Raw genomic sequence first — 23,243 nt, forward strand, 5'->3', positions numbered from 1 at the left:
ATTGTCCAGGGCCTCATGCTGCAGATACGCTCACATTCTCTTACTCAGTCTAGACCCAGAGGTGGCTGCTTTAGCTGAGCTGCTGCAGGCCAAGGAGAGGTTTGCAGTATATCAGCTAAAGGGAGGGGCTGTGGCCCAGCAGTAGAGCATCTCCTGTGCATGCAGAAGCCCCCGGGGATCTCCAGGTAGGGCTGGGAGAGGCCCCCAGCCTGAAATCCTAGAGAGCCACTGCCAGTCAGTGAAAAATTACTGAGCTAGATGGACCAATGGCCATTAGCTCAGTATAAGGCAGCTTTCTATGACTTCTATGATTCTTACAAGCAGGGCAGAGCTACTGGTCCTATTTGCCTTCAGAACTCCCAAGCACCCCTTTTAGCTACAGTGTTTTGAACCAGGGCTAGGGGGACTGTGATCTCCATCTGATGGTTTTTGGGATTTAGTGCAAGGAGAAGATGGAGAAACTGATCCCTCCTCGTGTCTCCTATGCTATGCAGAATTAATGACACCGAGGCGCCAATGCTGGCGCCAAGGTGAGAGCGCCTAGTTCCAGATTTACAGAATCAGCCAGCAAAATAAATGTACCTATTTCCTTGTGAGAAGTGCAGGGCAATCCCAACAAAATGAAACCAGGAAACTATTATTCCTTAGCTTAATAGATCCGTCTAAGTCCCCAAACACCCATATTGGCATGGTCTAGGGCAGAGACAAGACATTCAGGGGCTCAGTCCTGTGATGTCTTGGTTCAGATTAGGTCAGTGTGCCCCACTCTCGCTCTCCCTTGAACCCCATTCACCACACACACACCTGGAAGGCAGTCTGACCATGGTTGTTCTTGATCTCTTTGTTAGCTCCCCGGTACAGCAGGATGCGGGCACAGCTCTCCTGGGAGATAGGGGAGGGGGAGGAGAAAGAGAAGGAATGAACAAGGCACATCTTCCATCCATGCTGTTCTCGGTGGACAAGTTGCCAGCAGCTAGCTAGAGCAGAGAGGGTTCACCTGTGGCACACCGAGTGCTGTGGGACTCCAACTCCCATCAGCCTCAGCCAGCACAGACAATGGTCAGGGATGATGGGAGCCGTAGTCCAACAACCTATGGCGGTTTACAGGTTAGCGACCCCTGATCAAGAGATCTGCAAAGGTGGCAAGAATGTGTGTGCATCGGTAAGTCCCAACATGGGTTAAATGAGATTAGAATTTATTATAAGACTACAGTGCAAAAAGTAATTATTTACATCAATTGCTCTACATGCTTTTGCCTCTGACCTCACCCACCACTGTCAAGTAACTCCTGGAAGGCTGCCCAGAAAATAACCCATTCTTGCTCTGGGTTCAGCCCACACTGCCTGTCATCTGAAGGGACAGTGCAAGGGTTGCTGAGACTGCTGGGTCTTTCTCACTCCCCCGCCGCTGTTCACTTCCTTGCAAAAGGCAGCAACACCAATTGGTGGTGCACTCAGGGCAGGACTTTAGCGCAGATGTCAAGAGCCCCAACTCAGCAGAATGATCAGGGGAGCCACTAAACACAGCAGGGCTGTCTTATCACATTTTGAAGTCCATGAAGTAATACACATTACCATCTAAAGAGGAGGTGGAGGGGCATAAGAGGAGACAGACTTTGTGCTGGTCATCGTTACCTGCCTTGCCCCAACCTCCAGCCCTAGGAGCAACTGGGAAGAGGGAAGAGAAGATCGGGGATGCTTTTTTAAAAAATAATTTGTTAAGTTGTGTGTCTTTGTTTCTCAATTTGTACTGTGTTATTTTATGCACCGTGACTTGCTGTTATTTTTATTGATTGTAACTTAGAAATGATTTATTGTAATTGTTAAAGAGTGAATTTCTGTTTAATCATTATTTGCTGATACGTAATTTTATTGTGTTCTATTATATTCTAATGGATTACTGAATATGAGTTTATTTGATACAAGTTGTTTGTTTTAAAGTTATCGGGGTTTTTTAATGACATTTTTGTACTGGATCAGATTGTTATACGGTGTGTGATCTTTGTTGTTTCTTCAGCTTGCAAACAGCCTGGTGTATAGCAATATAGAAAAGCAGTATACAGATTAAAAAGTGAAATGAAATGACCTAAAGTGACCTAACTGCAGCACTGGCAGCAACAGCAAAGAGGAAGTCTATCAGGGTCTTGGACAGCAGGTCCTTGCTGGGCTTTGGCCGATGACCCAAAATGGCAACCCCTGACTCAGAGCAATTCCTACCTGCTATCTGACCACTTCCCACAAGTTCCATCCCAAAGAGGAAAGGCAAACTTGGATGGAACACAGCAAAGGCATCGGCCTGACCATTCTCAAACTGTTGTATGTATGGGGGTTGGAGATCAATTTCATCTACGTTTTAATGAGAAACTACCAAATGCGCACTTCACAGAACCAAACTAGTATGTGAACCGAAACGCAATCGTTCTTTGAAATCGACACTTCTCCGAATTTTGCGATGCAGTTCGCCAACCAGACAAGATGTACAAAAATGCATTATATATTAGGATGGATATATATATATATATATATATATATATATATATATATGCACAATTGAGTATTGCTGGGGGAAACGTGCAATACAACGCTGACCAGTTTTCACGAGAATTTTATTTTTTAATTAAACAAATCACAAAATGCTGCAGGAAAGTTGAGAAACCCAAATTTAAAGATTCGGAAAAACGAGAAACCAAAATAGAGAGAGATGCCCATCCCTACAGGGTGAACTGTTATGTGTGCTGTGTCTTCTTTTTCTACTTCCGCCATTCCTACCTTGTTGTAGAGTGCGCAGATGTGTAGCGCCGTGTTTCCGGACGCATTCTGTGCCCCGGGCTCGGCGCCGTAGAACAGCAAGTGCTCCAAGTGCTGTGAGTGTCCGTGCTGGCAGGCCTGGTACGTGGGGAAGCAGAGGTCAGGAATGGAAGATGTGGGCTAGATGGTCAGATGGACAGGTGCCAAGTCACAGCCACCCCCCTCAATCTTTAGGCTTGGAGCCAACCCTGGCAGGAGACACACACAGGATGTAAGATGGGTAACCTAGCCCTCTCAAGCACACAACCCAGGGCTGCCAGACAGGGCATCTCAAGTGTGGAGTGCCTGGAAGCTCGGCCGCTATATGCAGGCCCTTACCTGGTGTATCTCTTGCCAGCCATTCTCATCAGTGGCGCCAATGTGTGCTCGGTTGTAGAGCAGAAGCTCGCAGCAGCGCGGGTCACCTCCAACCATGGCTGTGTGGTAGAGCGGAGTCAGCCCGCGGCGGTCCTTGTAATTGGGTGAGCCTCCCAGGTCCAAGAGTGCCTGCGGGAGGAAGACAGGCCGGCGTGAATGGCAAAGGCAGGTTCAGTGCCTAGGCTAGTTTCATGCCCCTTGGGGAATGAAACATATTGCTCCTCTTGTATGGGCATTTGAAGGCGCACCTGTTTACACAGCTTTCTCTTGCTTAATAATAATAATAATAATAATATTTATTTATACATACATACATACATACATACATACCCCACCCATCTGGCTGGGTTTCCCCAGCCACTCTGGGCGGCTCCCAACAGAATATTAAAAACACGATAAAACATCAAACATTAAAAACTTCCCTAAACAGGGCTGCCTTCAGATGTCTATTTGAGTTGTTCAGTTGTTTATTTCCTTGGCATCTGATGGGAGGGCGTTCCACAGGGCGCATAGCTGTCAACCTTTCCCTTTTTTGCGGGAAATCCCCTTATTATAGCAGTGGGGAACAGCAGGGAGGGTTGACAGCTATGACGGGCGCCAGTGCCAAGAAGGCCCTCTGCCTGGTTCCCCGTAACTTCACTTCTTGCAGTGAGGGAACCACCAGAAGGCCCTCGGAGTAGGACTTCAGTGTCCGGGCAGAACGATGGGGGTGGAGACGCTCCTTCTTGACTTGAACCTCCTGTTTTAATTTCCGCACTGTTTTAATTGGATTGTTTTATTGCATATTTTAATTACATGTGCTTATACCTCAATGTTTGTGTCACTGGTTTTTATTATTGCACGTTGCTTAGAAATGTATTTTGGCATGAAGCAATATATACATTAAGAGTTATAATTATGATTAATAACAACATAGAATTGTAGAGTTGGGGAAAGGACCCTGAGGGTCATCTAATCCAACCCCCTGCAATGCAGGAATCTCAACTAAAGAGTGGCTGGGGAAACCCAGCCAGTTGGCAGGGTATTGATAATAAAATCATTATTATTATTGTTGTTGTAAAGCATCCATGATGGATGGCCATCCAACCTCTGCTTAAAAACCTCCAAGGAAAGAGAGTCCACAAACTCCCAAGGGAGTCCGTTCCACTATCACTGTCTGGGGCAAGTGGCAAGGGGGAGCAAGTCAGGAAGAGCCAGAGATCATTGAAAGGCTCTCAGTTCTGGCCCAGGAGAAAATGACTTAGCTGATCAACATGCAGCCTCCAAAAGCGTGCCTCCTCCAAAAGTGCAGGCAGTGGCTCTCCCCACAAAACATGCACCATAGCTGTGGTCTTTTAAATGACTGCCTACCGAACATGGCAGTCCCTGCACAGAGACACGCTATGGATCCACAGACTGAAAACCAGAGTGGCCCCTTCTGTGACCCTTTGGCTAGCAAATTCAGCTGGCATGGAAACTCCCACCATATTGGATTAACAGGGAACCCAGAAGATCTGCACGTGATACAAATCCTGACGTTGGTTTGGCAGCTTCTTGCAGCAGCGACCTGTCCCAGCAAAATATTGTAAGAGCCTCCGGGCAGAGATCTGGCCCTGACATGAGAATGTAAGTTACAGGTAGGTAGCCGTGTTGGTCTGCCATAGTCAAAACAAAATAAAAATTCCTTCCAGTAGCACCTTAGAGACCAACTAAGTTTGTTCTTGGTATGAGCTTTTGTGTGCATGTACACTTCTTCAGATATGAGAATGTAAGATGCTTTGAGCAGGGACCGCTTGTCTTACACTTCTCATATATGCTTATATATAACAACAGAAGCATAAGGAGCCGGGAAGGTGGAGGAGATATACTGCCGCTGACATTTTCTTCCGCTCCCACATCTTTATTCTCACATCTCCTAGTACTGAGAAGGAATTGGCAATTGGCATTACCATCAGGGCTGGGTAGTGGTGGGAGCACACAGCTTTGTGTAGTGCTGTGGCTCCATCTCTCGCCCGGAAGTCTATGTGGGCACCGCCAAGGCATAGCAGCCGGATCACGTCAATGGTCCCATCCAGCTGGGCGGCTAACGTCAAAGGCGTCTCTGCAGGGAAACCACAGGGTTACTATTGTGAGGAGAGGGGCGGGTTGTGTGGTGGGCACCCCAAACCCCCCGACTTCCCCCGCTTTGTGTGCCCCCTCGATAGTTACCGCCAGTGTCGGAATCGTGGTAGTTGGGATCCAGCCCTTTGTCCAGGAGCCGCGCCACTTTCTCGGCCGCTCCATGCTGAACGTACTCCAGGAACTTCTTCAATCCCGTCTGGGGAGAGAGTTGCCAGTGACAGCCATTGTGGGGCGGGAAAGGGAAGGGACAGAATACTGCAGGTTGAAAAGAGGAACACAGTGGAGCTGGGCCTCATGCTTAATCCTCCCAGAGTGGCTTGCAGGCATGAGGGGCTCAAGCAGGGATACAGATGTTTCCTGCCTGCAAGGGCTCCGCCATTCATTTCCATGGAAAGTCCCAGGTGCGCATTCTTTTGCTTTCTGGCTTATTAAATGCAACCTTATAAATAAGCTCACGAAAGTTACTAGCCTGTTTATTTAACTAGCCTGCTAAGAATCTAATGGTTTGCAGCTCTATGCTAGATCTGAAGGAGCGGCTTTTAAGTAAATTAGAATACTCTCATAATTTGTCTGATCTGCACAGTATTTCCTTAGCAGAGCATACACGGCAACGGAGTTGGAATGCTGAAACTGTACTAAAATAGGGATTTTTAAAGCCAGCTGCTCTCCGGACAGAGATTTTTATTTCTATGGGTTTTTTGGGGGAGGTGGGGGGTGAGTATGTTGCAAGGTCTCTCTTCCCTCACCTTAGTGTGGAGTTTTGCCAGCTGCTTCTCATCCAGGTTGGTCTGCTTGTAAACTCGGGTCTTGTAGCGGAACTGGAAGAAGTGAGGAAAGGGGAGAGAGGGGGCTGTTACTGCAGTTGCACATCACGACACCTAACCACCTCTCCAGAGGCATGTCCCTCAAATCTAATCTCACACTTACATAAGAAGCTCTCAGGGTGCTTCAAGCAAGATGAATTTCCCACACAGAAATCACTTCTGTACAAGGACCTTCAAGTGTGGTTCACCACTGACGAAGACTAGGACAATGTGTCAGGCAGGCAGTACGTACTCTGCCACATGTGACAAAACTAAATACAATTTCCTCAGTGCCCTCCAGCACATCACATCTTACAACAGGGATGCACTGCCATACTTCTCACATCCCAGTTCTTATGCCGGGGTCACTGCCTAAGATAGGGAACGTCCCTTCCACACTGAATACAGAACATAGGAAGCTTGCGTTGTATCAAGTAAGATCAATGGTCTATCTAGCTCAGTATTGATGCCAGCTTTTTGGGACTACAAGTCCCATCAGCTGCAGCCTAGGACTGATGGGAGTTGTAGTCCAAAAAAAAAAAAAAGCTGTAAGGCACCAGATTGGGGAAGGCTGGTTGGTGTACATGGACTGGCAGCCGTGCTCCAGGATTTCAGGCAGAAGTCCACCCTGGAGATATCAGGACTGAACCTGGGACCTTCTACATGCCAAGCACATGCTCTGTCACTTGAGCTACAGCTGCTCCTCGGTGCTCTTGTCCACCTTTACTCTGCCACAATGTGCCCTGAACTGTTTTAAAAGCCAGGAGGGTGTTGATTCTTTTCGTTAAAGCTATGCTATAAAAAACTTGACTGTTGCACACTGCACCGTAAACACTTCAAAGCGAACTTCATCGGCTGAAATATGTGAAATGGCTGCAGAGCACGCAGTGTTTTAAAGCACGACGCGCCACTTTCCTGTCCAGGCATGTGCATTTCCATGCAGGTGCACTAGAGACAAGGGAGATCCACACCATACATTCAAGGCACGTGCTATGCCTCTTTGAGACACACAACTTCCCCCAAAGAATCCTGGGAACTGTCGTTCTCCCTGCACATAGCTCCAAGTTCCCAGCACCCTTAACAAACTACAGTTCCCAGGATTATTTAGGAGACGTAACGTGCTTTAAATGTGTGCCGGATGCCCTTGAAATATATGGGGTGGATCTGCCCGATGTGTCTGGCCCTCCCTGCAAACACAGATTTAACATCTATAGATCTGGAAGAAGAATGTCAACTCCAGATATCTGTATGATTCAGTACCTCCCACTCTTCAAGTAGTGCCTCGAGACATATCTATTTTCTCAAGCCTTCTCTAATTCGCCGGATTCATCTCTCTCTCTCTCTCTCTGTTGCTCCCCTCCACACACACCTTCCTTTGCCTCATATGAGTCTATATATTTAGAATGCAAGCCTATGGTTTCATCATTGCTAATCTTAGGTTTCATACTGAATGCATACTGGGGCAGATCCAGAGGCAGCAAGTCATTCTTCAGTTTCATTGAAATCAATGGGATAGATTAGTCATTACAAAGTCTCATCGATTTCAGCGGGGCGGGGCGGCGGCGACTCCAGCTTCACTAACTCACCACATGATTTTATTTAGAGTTGATGTATTGTTAGGTATCCTTGATGTGTTGCTATGCAATCATGAAACAGACAGTTTTGTGATAGACATCATGTGTTGGGTCCACAGGGTAGATGCACTGAGATTCAATGGACCTCAGTTGATGGCCTAGTTGGCTAAAGCGTCATGCTGATAATACCAAGGCTGCAGGTTTGATCCCTGTATGGGACAGCTGCATAGTCCTGCATTGCAAGGGGTTGGACTAGATGAGCCTCAGGGTCCCTTCCAACTCTATGATTCTAAGTTAATTGTGTCCATTAGTTTCACTGGGTCTACTGTGAGTGTAACTAACATTAGACACAACCCTTAACAGGACTTTGGTCCCATCTGGTCCCTGAGGCTCTCCTACTTGACCTTCTCCTTTAGAGTTCCTGGTTTAAAGAGGAAGAGGGAAAAGTGGCAGATTGTAGGCCTGGGGTTTTTATCTGAATCAAACCTGTGTGTGTGTGTGTGTGTGTGTGTGTGGCAAGAGGAGCTTTTACCCTTTGCCTCCCAAAGTGGGTCGTCAGTGCCTGCAGTTTGCCCAAAACAAAGGACCCCTTGAAAAGGGCTACTCTGACCAGCAGTGGTTCTTCAGGTACTCAGACAGGGATTGTTTACATTACCAACACCTGACTCTTTTAAACTGGAGAATTCAAGATCCTCTGCATGTAAGGTATAGTGATAGTCCGTCCTCCCAAATTAGTATATGTCCTTCCTGAAGCCTACAGAACTAGATTACAAATCTAGGGCCCTTCCAACTAGGGACATACAACTAACAGTCCCACATATTATTTGCTGTGACACATTTAATTCAAATTTGTCACTCTTTATTTCCCAAACATCATCATCATCATCATCATAATATATTATTATTTCTAATAACTGATGAGTATTTGCATGCGTTATGAATGCGGTTACTTGAAAAATATTGCCTGTACTGTTGTCATGAAATTTCATACTGATTGAGAGAAAAACCCATCATGGAAGAGAAGCACCAGGAATATCTGTTGGGATTTTGTTTGTGTTTTTCCAGAGAGTGGATGGTAGTGGGACAGAGCTACTTACAAAGTGTATTTGCACATCCACTACTATTTCTGATCAAACAGGTCTGGCATGTTTTGTAGTTTCCAAAACTTGCAACACCCATTTTGTCAAAGATTACCGAGGGACTAATAAATAAATAAATAAAAATGACTGTTTATACTATATGCTACAATGGGTCTATCATACCAGTTTTAACTATCTTGCCTCTACCTCCCAACTATCTTAAAACAAAACAATTATCTGTCTCCAGATTTAAGTTGATAAAAGTTGGAAGGAAAGACATCCAACTTTTTTAAAAAAAATGGGTAAAAGGCTTCACCCTTTTATTTAAAATAGTCGTATTTTGTCTTATTGCCTGACAACAAGCCTACAAGGCGACTGACATGCCTGGTTCACACATAATGCTAAGCTATGATTTGTTGAGTCAAAGTGTGGTTTGTTAGACTGCTTGAACCCAGCTCAGTAGGTTAACCATGGTTTATCTTTCTAGCAACAAACCATGATGTAAACTAATGGTTGATTGTTGGTTTAGAAATGGTGGCTTGTTCTAACTATGGTTTGGTGTTATGTTCAAAATGGACAACCTTGGTTTGTTGGATCATTCCACTCCAGATGTTTGACAAGCTACAGAAGCCAAGGGGAAGAACAGCTGAAGAACAAATCAAGTTCTAGAGATAAAACCTGTGGCTTCTTTTCTTGTCTTGTGGCTCAAGCCATTGTTAAAGCAAATTATGGTTTAGCTTCATGTGTAAATGCAAAGAGAAAATTAAACACCCAATAAGTATAATATTTTAAGGCAGTTGGGACTTAAGGACAGTTGGGACTGTGTGCGATTATAGAAAATGCTCTTTCCCTATTGCCTGCTGCTCAATGACTGGGGTGGTGGTGGATAAGGGTTTGCTGCACCCTGGAACTGCATGGCCTACTAACCAGGACCAAATAGTTCCAGATGTTTGTCTCCAGGTATAGGGTCTTCTCCTCACCTGGGTACCTGGGCAATTATTCACTGATTCTCAGCAGCAGTGGTGCGTAACTGATGAAAAACTTTAGAGGGTGGGAATGATGATATGATCACTGCCTAGTCTTGTGGTGGGAGAAGGGGCACCCAGAGGAAATTATCTTCCTAGCAGAGTCTGTCCGAGCCTCTGTTGATCTTACTGATATTAGCACTTTCGTTGGCTCTGTTTTTTAAACTCTGCTTTGTATTATTTATACAACTAGTCATTGTAAGCTGCCTTGAGGGGCTGAAAGGTGCAATGAAAATATTTTATAAATAAAAGCATTTTAAACGTGTGTGTGTGTGTGTGTGTGTGTGTATTGGGGCTGGGGATAGCACTGACATCTCCTTTGCAAAAATTTTACAAGGCCTGGGCTATTTGTTTTAATATTGGCTCCCAAAGGCTCAATGCCCCCTTTCCGTTGGCAGTCCTCCCTTCTGACTACAGAATGCTGTAGGGCCAGCAGACTTACCTCTAGGTAGGGCACTCCCTTCTCGAAACTCTGTGGGTACTCGCGCAATAGGCGCTCTTCGTCCAGGAATTTGGCATCCCGCCCATTGGTGGCTGGCTGGAAAAGCCCATAGTTGAGCACGTCCTTGAGGCTTTCATTGAGAGTGCAGAGGATCTGATTGCTTTGCCACCCAGATGGCCGCATCAGGGTTGAAACGTAGGCATTTCTGAAACGGTTTTGGGCCAGTGGGAGAGGGAGGGGTGGATTGAGAGCAAAAGGAATGCATCAAAATGGCACAAAGTGGCACCCTGTTTTGAGTTTGCTCTAAAGCAGTGTTTCGGCCCTTTAAATCTGGTTTATTTATCCACAACCTCTCTTTCTTCCAAGGGACTCAAGGCAGCTTACAGCATTCTGCCCACCCACCCATTTTATCCTCACTACAATCCTGTGAGATAGGCTAAGCCAATGGACCTAGTGATCACTTGTCCAAGGGCATCGAGGGTCATCCAGCTTAACGGCTGAGTGAGGGATTTGGACCTGGGTCTCGACCACTCTAATCATGATGCTACACTGACTTAAAAAGGGAAAAAAAGTATTTAACACTGATCTACCCTTTGCAAAACTTCTACATCCTGGGCTATAATTTTATGATGGTTGGGGGGGGGGCAAGTGGTAAGGATTACTAATGTGGGGAATGAGCACAGAAGAGTCAGGATCTAAAAAGAGGGCAGCTTAATAAATTTACAGTTTTTTGATTGTACAACAAGATTGTAAAGAATATTCTTTTCGCTCAGCTAATTTAGTTCACAGAGGGGGCTCTTTGACCACCTGTCCCACAACAGTCATGTGGGGAGAAACTATTATATAAAGGTAATTTAAACTGTCGGCACTCCCAGACCGTATGCATCTCACATCCACATCATACTGTATATTTAAAGCTGGGAACTGTAGCTCTGTGCGGCCAGCACCCTTAGCAATCTACAATTCCCATTACTGCCAAAGTGCTATAATCGTTAAATGTATGGTACGGATGTAGTTGTGAACAGATCTCGTAACTGCGGTTGCTGATATTCACTGCAATTTTTTTAAATAAAAAAATTCTTAATAAAAATCAGCACTTTTCTGTTTATCCCAGCTGCCTTTGCATTCATCAGCCAGGAGAACACTAGAATTATGTTTTACCACACCGTTTGTGCAGAATGCAGCCTGCGTATTTTCCACCTTATCTCCGCAAATGAAAGCGACAGAGATTGCACTTTTTAAAAACGAAAAACAAAAGCCCTGTTAATTGAAAGCTGAAATCCAGGCTAGGGGCCTGCAGTCTCCCTGAGGGGACAAAGTCCCTACAGGCGTCCTGCAGCTATTGCCTGGGGCAGGCCTAATTTCGAGTGATTCCTCAACAGAGAATTCAGGCAAAAATCTGAGAAGTAATACAGTACATCGAGCTGCCAAGAATTTCAGCGTTAAATGAATTACGAGAATGGTGACAGAGGGTCTACCTGTAGGCAGTGTCTCTGTTTGTGTGTGTGGCAATGAATGGCAGTGTCTGTTGTAATGCACTGTGTATGAGGTGCCTGCAAACCTGCTTTCACCTCAGTCAAGTCTTTAGCTGACCCACACCTGATGACATGTATGCCCTCCATATATGATGCATAGCTGTCAACTTTTCCCTTTTCTTGTGAGGAATCCTATTCAGAATAAGGGAATTTCCCTTAAAAAAGGGAAATGTTGACAGCTATGATGTCAGATGTAGGGGTGGTGGGTGTGGCTTGCCAAAACAGTCTTGTAGGCCGAATGCTGGGCCTTCCCGCCCAAATTAGGCTTGGTGGGCCTAATTAGGTCCGCAAGCCAGAGGTTCAACACCATAGGGATAGACAGTATATGTTGTCTCAAGTGTTTCCCTCACTGCCTCTGGATGTATTATTATTACCGGTATTATTATTATTATCACCATCAACAACATCATCATCATGCCCTTCACCCAGGTGGGCCACGGCAATTTAAAACACAACACCAAGAGTATGTAACATGTACTCTTATTTCATCCCCGATGCGCTGTCACTGCCTATCCTGACAGGCAGGCAAGACACAACGCCTCTTCCCATCAACGAAATTGCTAGGTTGAGAACGCAACATGCCAACTTGATTACTCCGATTTACATTTGCGGCAGGGGCATTTGAGCCGCGCGTGGCGCAGGCCACGTCCAAAGGGATGGTTCCCTGAGTCTCAGGCATGCTCCGTCAGCAACAGCGCACTCGCAGCCTGCCAGTCACTGGGTGCATGCGCCCCATGGCCTCCTCTGCCACATGCAGCGGCTGTAGGAAACGTGCGGGTGGGTACCCGTGATGAGGGTGCAACGGGCCAGAATGGCAACATATTTATACAAAATGGACCCACGCATAGTACTCTTGCAAGAAACTCATAAAGCAGACAGGAAAAAACTCCTTATTTACACAGTCATGGGTCAGTTTCTGATTTGATCCGCTTTTCTTTAGGACGTCCCTATTTTCATTGGAGAAATGTTGGAGGGTATGGTAGGATGTCCCTATTTTCATTGGAGAAATGCTGGAAGGCATGGGGTTATCCAACCCCCGAGACATCAGAAGTCATTCTTGTATGGTATAGGGAAGTTTCTTAATGTTTAATGTTTTATTGTGTTTTTATATATATATTGGGTGGCGCTGGGGTTAAACCACAGAGCCTAGGGTTTGCTGATCAGAAGGTTGGCGGTTTGAATCCCCGCGACGGGGTGAGCTCCCCTTGCTCGGTCCCAGCTCCTGCCCACCTAGCAGTTCAAAAGCACGCCAAAGTGCAAGTAGATAAATAGGTACCGCTCTGGCGGGAAGGTAAATGGCATTTCCGTGCACTGCTCTGGTTCGCCAAAAGCGGCTTTGTCATGCTGGCCACATGACCCGGAAACTGTACGCCGGCTCTCTCAGCCATTAACGCGAGATGAGCGCCACAACCCCAAAGTCGGACATGACTGGACCTAATGGTCAGGGGTCCCTTTACCTTTACCTTTATATATATTGGAAGCCGCCCAGAGTGGCTGGGGCAACCCAGTCAGATTGGTGGGGGATAAATAGTAAAATGATGATGATCACCATCATCATCATCATTATGGAATAGGATGCCCCTGTTTTCATTGGAGAAATGTTGGAGGGTATGCATTTTTCTCAAAAGGGATTGGTGTTCCCGCCTTTGTCCTTCTGACAGCACCAGGCGGTTTCTCTACAGGTGCATCTCACAGTCACGTTAGCACCAAGATCTCTCTTTCCAACTACGCTAGCAGTCCCTGCCTCCTTCCCTCACCTCTCCATCTCCGGAGTCAGATTTGGGGAACGGGGGGGGGGGGAGGGAGGAGAGGGGGTCATGAAGGACAACCAGCCAGACACATTGGTGGCAGTCCATCCCTGTTTCCATGGTCACAACAATTGTGATCTCTAGCAACGGTTTCCATGGTTGCCCCTGTGAATAGAAATGGGACCCAAGATGAAGGGGGAGAACAGCTTTAAAGAATCAGTAAAATGTTATGGGTTTGGGTGTTGCTGTTTTCTTTTTTTGTGGGAGTGAGAAAAAAAGGAAAGAGGGCCTTCTCAAAATAGTGTAGAGACGAACAAACAATGGCCTTTGGGTAGCTTAATGTAATATTCACATTTTAAACCCCATCCTCCAAAACACTGTGTATGCAGAGGAGAAGTGGTGTTATACATATCTGGTGTGTGTGTGTGTGGATATGAAAGATGCAGGGACTCAACAGCAACGGCTAAGTGAAAGAGGACTAAAGGTTATTTTAGCCAGCTCTCAATAAGGCTCCATCTGCACTATATATTTAAATGTACTTTCATGCCAACTTTTGACAGACATGGTTTCCCCCCCCCCCAAGAATTCTGGAACTGTAGTTCATGAAGGGTGCTAAGTATAGTGCCTAGCAGACCCCTATTCCCCTCACAGAACTACAAATTCCCAGAGCTCCCGGGAAGAGGGAGTAGTAACTGTTTAAACCACTCTGGGAATGGTAAATGTCTCTGGCATTTCATCTGTACAATACCTGGGCCAACTCTGAACACCTTTCTAGAACAGACATGTGTTCTTCTAGAACAGTGTTTCTCAAACTGAGTCCCCAGTGGACTACAACTCCAATCATCCCTAGCTGGCAAAACCAGTGGCCAGGGGTGATGGGAGTTGTAGTCACATAGATATCTGAGGTAATTTATAAACTATTGGGCCGTATCCAGCGCTAGTCCTACCACTGGACATCATTAGCTGAAGTTCACCTCATTTCAATGGGACTACTCAGAGGGAAAAGTTAGTGGGATGCCATAGATCCTACTTTGCTGAGGGTGTCTTTTATTTGACAGCCCTTCTTTTTTTCTGAAAGAATATCTAGTCCAAGCCTGCTTTAAAGACAAAAAAAAAACCTTAAAGAGGGGGACCGGGGTGGGGGGATGAAGTTGCCCACCCACCACGCGACCAGCTACATAGGGTACTAAGCAGCCGTTTCATAGGTCACCTGCTCATAGTCTCTCCTCTGCTGGAATGAAAATATTACATTGCTATTTAAAGTATAGTCATTATTTCTAAATGTGCGTGTATGCATGCAAATTAGCAAAAGGCAATTTTGTTGCAAGAAGTGCATCTTCTTCTATTTGGCAAAATTCACCCTTTAGTAGTAGTAGCAGCAGCAGCAGCAGTAGCAGCAGCAGCAAGGCTGGTTCAGGTTTCACCAGGCCCTGGCAAAATGCCTTCTGATGTGCCCCCTCCCTCCACCTGGTAATAGCGGCAGAGGTAGCTGTGGATGGCTTCTCTCTCACACAATGCCCCAGAACACATGCTAGTTGGAGATGCTGAGGGATAATCCAAATGGTGGCTCCTACACCCAGTTGCTTTTTAAAAGCGGGGTTGAGGAAGACAACTCCAAAGGCGGCTGGTGTGCTGACCGCTGGGCCTAGCAGCCTCAGCAGCAGTAGCAGAAGCAAGATTATACTCCAGGGTGGATGTTACTCTTGAGAAGTGGTTTACTTCTCAAAAGAGATGTACAGGAAGACCACAACCTCGGCCCAGAACTATGGGGTTGTGGGTTTACCGCCTTATGACAAAGACGTTCCAATATACTCAAAAGTTCTCTTGCCTTTTTAAGTTTTTTTTCAATGTGCTCTGAGACTGATCCCCTCAAACATGTGGCCCAGAAGTAGTGGGGGGCTGTGAGGACAGAGGGGGGGGGCCAAAGAGGGCTTACAGCTCCCACAAAGAATGGCCAGGGATGTTGAACCCTTCACCAAGGAGACCTGGCATATACAATGGCTGCTTGTTGTTCATAAAGCCGATTCGTGTCCTTTCATTTTTCCCTTTGCTTCAATTGCCAAGCCGCTTGAGGTTTCTTTCTTTCTGTATCCATCGTGGGGACCTCATTTTTCCCCCGATTGTGAACGGTATAGTTTATGAACCTCATGACTAGCCCCGTTAAATATAAGCAGATGTAGGAAAATCCGGACCTGAAAAGTAAGCAAACACTCAGGCTACGAGCGTGTTATAAAAGCAAAGCCAGGCCCACAGAAACGTTTTATCCAGGGTGATCCGGAAGTCACTAGAGTGCGGACTTCTGGGTTTAAGAATCCTTAGGGCTCACTCACAAACCCTGTGAATAGGATGGGCAATAAAAACAAATTAACTAAAGCTAATAACCCTGAGGTTGTGGGGGTGTTTTTTTTGGGGGGGGGTGTTAGAGAGGTTTCGCATCGGTGTGCTCTGCCAATGTGGTATAGTGGATGGACAGCTGGACCATGGTTCAAATCCCACTCAGCCATGAAGCACACTGTGTCCCTGCCTAATCATACATCAATCATAGGGGTTGTTGTGAGGATAAAGAGGAGGAGAGATCATGTGCGCCATTTTGGACCTCCTTGGAGGAAAGGTGTGATACAAATGGAATCGTCGCCGAGTGAGAGGAAGAAGGCATGTACACAGCAGCGAGACTTCTGGGGTGCCCAGGGAGTGGCTGTGCAGCCATGCAAGGACCCTAATGGCAGGCAAGGGGGAAAATGAAAGGGGGGCAGGGAGCACACTTCGCCTAGGTCTGCAGATGGTTCTCCAAATCAAAGGGTTGCTGATAAAAGGACTGGTGCTGGTGGCAATGTCTGTCTCCCTCTGTGTGTGTGTGTGTGGTGTGTGTTGCTTAGTGTCCTGATTTTATTGCTAATGAAGTGAGGAAGGAATAAGTTCCCTTTAGTGCTGAGGTAAGGATGAATCCAGTCCTGCATTAAATTACCCCGTACTAGGAGGAGGTAGTGGTGGGGGGAGTGGGGGGAGCAGCCCAGAAGGGAAGCCCCACTTTTATTTGTCCATCAGCCACAGACCTTCCTGGCAGCACTGGCAGCCAATCCGAGGAAACACCACATCCCTGTCCACAAAAACTCTGCCATTTAACCGGTTCCCTCCTTGAGCAACCCACGCTACTGCAGATTAGCATCATGTCCATCTGAGGCACAGGGGAAAGGAGCAAACAATGAGCCCTGTATCAGAGGAAATCTAGAATCATAGAATCATGAGTTGGAAGAGACCACAAGGGCCATCCAGTCCAACCCCCTGCCAAGCAAGGAAACACCATCAAAGCATTCCTGACAGATGGCTGTCAAGCCTCCAGCTTAACGACCTCCAAGAAGGAGACTCCACCACACTCCTTGGTAGCAAATTCCACTGTCGAACAGCTCTTACTGTCAGGGAGTTCTTCCTATGTTTAGGTGGAATCTTCTTTCTTGTAGTTTGACTACATTGCCCCGTGTCCGCTTCTCTGGAGCAGCAGATTATTTCAGTAATCTACCCGATTACTGAAACGATTGGTAAAATCCTGCCCAACTGCCTCACCATACTCTACAACAGATGTGGGAACCTGTGGCCTTCTGGTTATTGCTGAAGTGCAGCTCCTGACATCCCATTGGGGGCTGATGTTCAACAACATCTGGGAGGCCACTTAAAAACACATTGGGATGACCCAATGTCTCTCATCCTTGCCCTTCGATATCTAAACCTAAGTAACGTAACAGAAACAACAACATATTCTCAGTGTTGGTTCCAGGTTTTGGAGAGCCTTGTGCAAGACCTTCTGCCCCGTTCCTCCCAGTGAGTCTAACTCCATGCTGCCATTATCACAAAATGCTCCCCCCTTCTCTTCCTCATCTCTGCTGCCACCTGCTTGCCTGCCAGGCAGAAAGCCAAGGAGCAAACAGACAGTGGCATCTACTTATATACCACTCTTATCTGGGCAGCCAGAGCGAGAGGTAGCTGAACAAGCAAGCAGACTGCAGCTGTGAAGAGGAGCAGCAGGGACTACCTGATCGTGCCAGCCTGCGTATTCTGCTTCCATTTTCCTTCTTGTAACCCCTCAGGGCAGAGACTAGCCCTCAAACTTGGTACAGTACCTATAGATGACACTATTTACTATTGCTATTGCTATGAAAGGGCCATAGCTGAGTGGCGGAGCACCAAAAATTTCATGCAGAAGGTTCCAGGTCAATTCTGGGCATCTTCAGGTAGGGCTGAGAAAGATAGGAGCCCTTACGAAACTGCAGAGAGCTACTGTGAGTCAGTGTAGGCAATACTGAGCACGATAGGACCGTCTGACCCAGTTTAAGGACAATTCCTAGGTTAATCGTAACCATCTAGATGGCTAGAATTACGCCACAAAACACAAAAGGAGTGTCAGCGAGGGATGGTGGGGTAGAGACGGCAAAAATTAATTTTGAAACCGGTAACTTCGCATCGCTGTTGCTTTGTCTTCAGAGGGTCAGAATTTCTCCCCAACGCTCAATATAGAACTTGGCTAGATTCTTTTTTAAAAAAACACAAAAAACCACAAAATATCCTCCACACTTGCCTCCCGCTACACCTCAGCATGCACCTGGGCACAGGTGAGTTTCCATGCCTCTCCCGCACTCCGTCCCCTCTTGGTTCCTCACCGTCTGGTGCAGGTCGGGAATGCCAATTCGGAAGACCATCATACTGAAGTGTGCGTCCTCGGGTACCGGACATGGAGCGACTGTGGTCAGGGTTAGCGGGGCTGGCCGGCGGGCTGGGCCCCTCGCGGGAGGTCTCCGAGCCCGACTCCACCTCGGGGCACTGGGAGAGGTGCTCCCTCCTCCTCCGCACTTGATTCGGGGCTCTGGGGCATCGTCGGGGGCGCTGGGCACCATCACTGGCTGCACTGCAGTGGTGGGGAGAGAAAGAGATTAAAGGTTACCTCCGTGGAGGAGTATTATAAGAGATGTGCAGACGCTTGCCTTCCGTCTGGGCTCCCCATAGGCATCTGGTTGGCCGTGGTTATAACAGGGTGCTGTTAAGATGGACCACAGGGCCTGATCCAACAGATCTCTTTTACGTCCGTAGTGGTAAGGGGACAGGGATGGCCTCTACAGCACTGCTCTGCCAAGATGTGATCTCCTAACACACACGTATTCAGATACAGAAATATGGCCTTTGAATAATGCATTTCTGAGCAAGCGGGCCACAGACCCAAATGTGCACGCACACACACACACACTCACACACAAACCAAGGCTGACAGGCAAGTCAAGCAAAATGAGGTCTCCCTTCTCTTGCTTTCTCTGCTATACCGACACAAAACAAAGACACGCTAAGGCGTGCAGACAGAAACATGCAGACATACAGCAGGACTACGACTAGAGTGGAATCTAGCCCCAGGATCTTTGTTTTGTTGTTTCACCTGGCGCCGAAGTGACTTCAAAGCAATCCATTTACAATCTATTGCAGCCCACAGGGTGGGCCCCTCTGGAATTTTGCCACCCACCCGCACTTGTAGATCTGTCTATGCTTGGCTACCCAGCGCTTAAATACACGACCTTTCACAACCCCTTTCAAAAACATGGCATTGGGAGAGGATCCCTAACTTGGCACAGAGAGAGAAATACAGGACAAAACCTTATCAATACAGGATGTAGCACTTTACACTGGAATACAGGACAATCCTGGATTATACAGGGCAGTTGGCAACCCTAGCTGGAATCTAATTTCGGCCACCCACCCCACAGCTTGCGCCACAGGAGGTCCAATTATGTTTCTTCCTCAGTTGCTGCTCTCTGTTTAATACAACTCCATTCACTAGTACTGAGCAAGAGGAGTGGAGGGGGAGGCTGCAGTCAGTAAGTCCCAAACTGGGAGGGGAAAGTGGGCAGACACAATCCTGCCCCTCCCCCCCCCCGCACTATTGTACCAGGGATTGGGGTTGAGGGGGGAGTAGGGGTTTGCGTTTCCTACATCAGCCTTTGGCTTATTAGCTCTGAATCCCTGGAACACTTGCTGACAGGCAGCTTGCCCTATAGAAGCCTTGATCTGCACTGGAAAGCAGGATTCAGTCCAGTACAGATGTGGCAAGAACCCCGGGGAACATAAGTATGAAGAGAGAGATGGGGGGGGGAATAACTTGTGCGCAGGGAGGAACACAGAGATGTTGCGAGCTTCGTTTTTCAATCCGCGCACAGTCAGGCTGCTTCCCACTCCTACTTCCGGAGCATGATTATTGAGGCAACGGCCCAGTTCGCACATGACGCTACACTAAACCATGCTAAGCGTGAATGTATGACCGTGTGGGTACTTCACAGTAAAAATCCCAGCCGCTTCGCTCCTCTCCTCCCGTCCTGCTGCTCCTGCGCTACCTGTGCTAAGCCATGCTTTGTTACATCCAAAACAACCATGGTTAGTGTTACATCTGAAGCCAGGCTCATGGTTTGCCTACTCCCAACCATAAGCGTAGCCAAGGCTTGGGTTTGTATGGAGTGGCAAACCATGACCTAGGTTAATTGTAATGCCAGGTAGCACAACAGCAGGGGAGCCAGCATAGTGGTATGTGGGGTCACAATTAGGCATGGTTTCGTTTAGCGCTACTGGTCATGGTGTGTGATGCTTCAACAGGCAAATCACTTATTTTTTTAACATGCTCCCAAATGGGTCCTTAGGGCACACGATCGGAATGATTTGCATGCATACATGCCTGCATGATGCTTCCAGATGAGCTGCTTATCGAGCATGCATTCTGATTTGTTTTTCAGGGAGCCGAGACAACGTTGGCTACTTAATATGCCTTCATTCCAATTTATTTGGGGGAGGTTAGGTGACGGGTCATCAAAGCAAGTGCTGTGACGCACTTTCCGAGGCAATCTCCCACTGCTTCCTTTATCACAAAAAAATCCAATCTTTTGGGAATCCCTCCCCAAAATGGCAAATGCCTGGAAATGCCCTGAATAAACATGCACATACTCCCTCTTCGCTTGCCCAGCGCATCCAGACAAGGATTCTCTCACTCCTCCCACCCACTTTGCCCTTTTTAATTTCTGCATGCCTGTCGGATCTTGCACCCCTCTTTGTCAACTCCCCCCCCCCACTTTCCCAGTTCCCTGTCTCTGTGTTTCCTCCACAAGACTGCGAGGCGGAGATCCCTCGCTTCAGGTCCTTGCTCCGCATGCCAGCCAAATGTTCCCTTCCGCCCCGACCACCTCCACCCCAGTCTCCTTCACTGACTTTTCATGCTCTGTGTCCCAGTTTCCAGCCTGCCCCAGGGCCCAAGCAATCTGTGTGCAAGCAGCACACAACGTCCCAGAAAGCAGAACAGCCCTGGGACGCCTGCCCCACTTTCGGCACCTGCCAAAAGGGCCTATAATTAGCCCTAAAGGACACCATTTGCTCTGAACCCCCTGACACCTCCAATTTCATTTGCTAGATATTATCGCAGCCCAGGCAGATACTGTGGGCGGTGGGGCAGGAGGAGCATGGGTGTAGTGTGGGGAGGGCCAGGGGTGCCTGGGCACAAGATATGTGGGGAGGGGGCATGGGCCTGGCGCCCCCACGCAGGGACCCTTGCCCTGTCTGCCACCGGGATCATGGGTAGTAACTGATGTAAAAAGACACTCTGCTTAAGGCTTCGAAGATCTACTGCCAGTGTAGACAATAGCAGGTTTGATGGGCCAGTGGTCTTTCCTGGTATGATGTAGTTCCTCATATCTTCTCTGTGGAAATGAAACTAATTCTGGCATCAGTTGTGGTGGCGACTAGAGAGAGATCCCTTGTTTGGCAACATACTCAAGGTCCAACTCTCTAGTGGCCGAAGAGTTTTTTCTGCTTAGTCAGCATTTTAAAGTGAACCAACCAACCTACACGGGTTGGAGCTCAGGTATCAAATTGACGGTACACTTCTCCAAATTTTTGCAAAGTTAGTTTTTTTGTTCGGACCCGCTAACCTTGCTGCCTGATGCAGGCCTGATGCCACAGTGAGGAGCTTGGCTGACCACTGCTTGGCCCCACGCTCAACACAAAGGCAACCAGACCCATACCGACCAAGTCTAATGAAGTCTTCTCTGCACTGGTTCCAGATTGGGATTTGTCTTATTGGAGGTGTTGATGGGAGGGTGCTAGGTAACAGTTTGTTTCAGCTCAAATATATGCACATAAACGTGTATTTATGCATGCAAATCCATCCAAAAATGCATATTCTGGGGGAAAGCGTAGAAAAGCACACCAAATGTGTATTTTAGCAGAAATTGTATACAATTTTTAAATGCAGTTTTATTTTAAAAATCCACAAAAAAATGAAATAGAGCAGAATTGGGATTGAACACACAGAAAACCTACGTAAAATGGAAAAAGACTGATCCATCCATCTGTATTACCACAAAGTTATCATAGAATTTCTCCCTCTACCTCAGAATCATCAGATAACACCATAACTAAAGATAGGTCCTTGGAAACGTCAAGAATGCCAGAAGAAGAAGAAAATCCCCAGGAAGCCAAGTCAGTGAGATCAGAGGGCAATTCACACAAACATCTGGCCCACTTTGAAGTTAATACAAGATGGCTTTTTTCTGTGGGAGCTCAAAGTCCACCTCGGAAATGGTTCATGCTCCCTTTCACGGCTCAATACGTCCCGCAAAAATCTGTTCAAACCAGGCATTGAAAATGGAAAAGGCACCACTTTAGCAGGCAAAAACTAAAACGACAAAACAGCATCATGGCTTTCGCCAAAGAAGCCTGGGAACTGTGGCTCATTAAAGGCATTGATATCAAGGTGCTATAATTCCCAGCACAGTTCTCAGGATTCCTCATGACTGTTAAAGTGGCATAAGGGTGTGGATCCGACCCAGCACATGACAGGCCTGGGATAGATCTTATTTAAAATACTTGGGAGTATCCTCCCCTCCATCTCTCTCTCTCTCTCTCTCTCTCTCTCTCTCTCATTCTCTCTCGTAAAACAGGTTGAAACTAGATTTGCTTAAATGTTGTAAATGTAGACATGGACTCAACACAGATCTGGTTCAAATGTGCAAGTCCAGGGCACCCCAAGTCTCTTGTGTAAAACAGGACATTTCACGAGATGTTTGATACTGTAAATACTCCCAGTGGAAGTTAATAACGATGGTGTTAAACGGTATTAGCACAAGGGTAGTAAAATGTGTGCATATATAACACTTGTGTAACACCTCAAGTGTTACCATTACTGTAACGTGTCACTGTTATGTGTGAGACTACACGTAAAGACAGGCAGGCAGGCAGGCAGACAACAAAGAAATGTCGAGTCTCTTGGAAAAGAGAGACCATTGCATACCCTCCAACATTTCTCCAATGAAACTAGGGGCATCCTATTCAACAACAACAGTTTTATTATTCATATCCTGCCCATCTAACTGGGTGGCCCCAGCCATTCTGAGCAGCTTCCAACACATATAAAAACCTAATAAAGCAATAAACATTTTTTTAAAAACTTCCCCATACAGGGCTGCCTTCAGATGTCTTCTAAAGGTTGTATAGTTATTTATCTCCCTGGTTCGGGGGGTCGCATAACTCCATACCCTCCAACATTTCTCTGATGAAAATAGGGACGTCCTAAGGAAAAGCGGGACATTCTGGGATCAAATCAGAAACCGGGACGGCTTCTGTAAATCCGGGACTGTTCCTGGAAATTAGGGACACTTGGAGAGTTTGTCATCATGCTCACGAGCATGAGACTGTGATTATGCAGGAACAGAGAGAAATTACAGAGTGCCACTGGCCGCAGAATTTCCTAAGAAGCTGA

The 23,243-nt window shown here is 46.9% G+C and overlaps 1 protein-coding gene across 1 annotated transcript in view; it reads right to left on the minus strand.

Annotated features, from left to right (window-relative positions):
• SHANK1 (SH3 and multiple ankyrin repeat domains 1) overlaps positions 1-23,243 on the minus strand; it is a 109,836-nt gene that overhangs the window by 60,297 nt on the left and 26,296 nt on the right. The window contains 9 exon segments of the mRNA XM_033169946.1: positions 805-882; positions 2,770-2,886; positions 3,127-3,294; positions 5,094-5,245; positions 5,353-5,461; positions 6,012-6,083; positions 10,189-10,344; positions 10,346-10,393; positions 18,124-18,368. Coding sequence (XP_033025837.1) covers positions 805-882; positions 2,770-2,886; positions 3,127-3,294; positions 5,094-5,245; positions 5,353-5,461; positions 6,012-6,083; positions 10,189-10,344; positions 10,346-10,393; positions 18,124-18,357 — 1,134 coding nt within the window. The 5' untranslated portion in view covers positions 18,358-18,368.

The sequence above is a fragment of the Lacerta agilis genome, chromosome 14 (assembly GCF_009819535.1).
Source record: "Lacerta agilis isolate rLacAgi1 chromosome 14, rLacAgi1.pri, whole genome shotgun sequence".
Taxonomy (NCBI): domain Eukaryota; kingdom Metazoa; phylum Chordata; class Lepidosauria; order Squamata; family Lacertidae; genus Lacerta; species Lacerta agilis.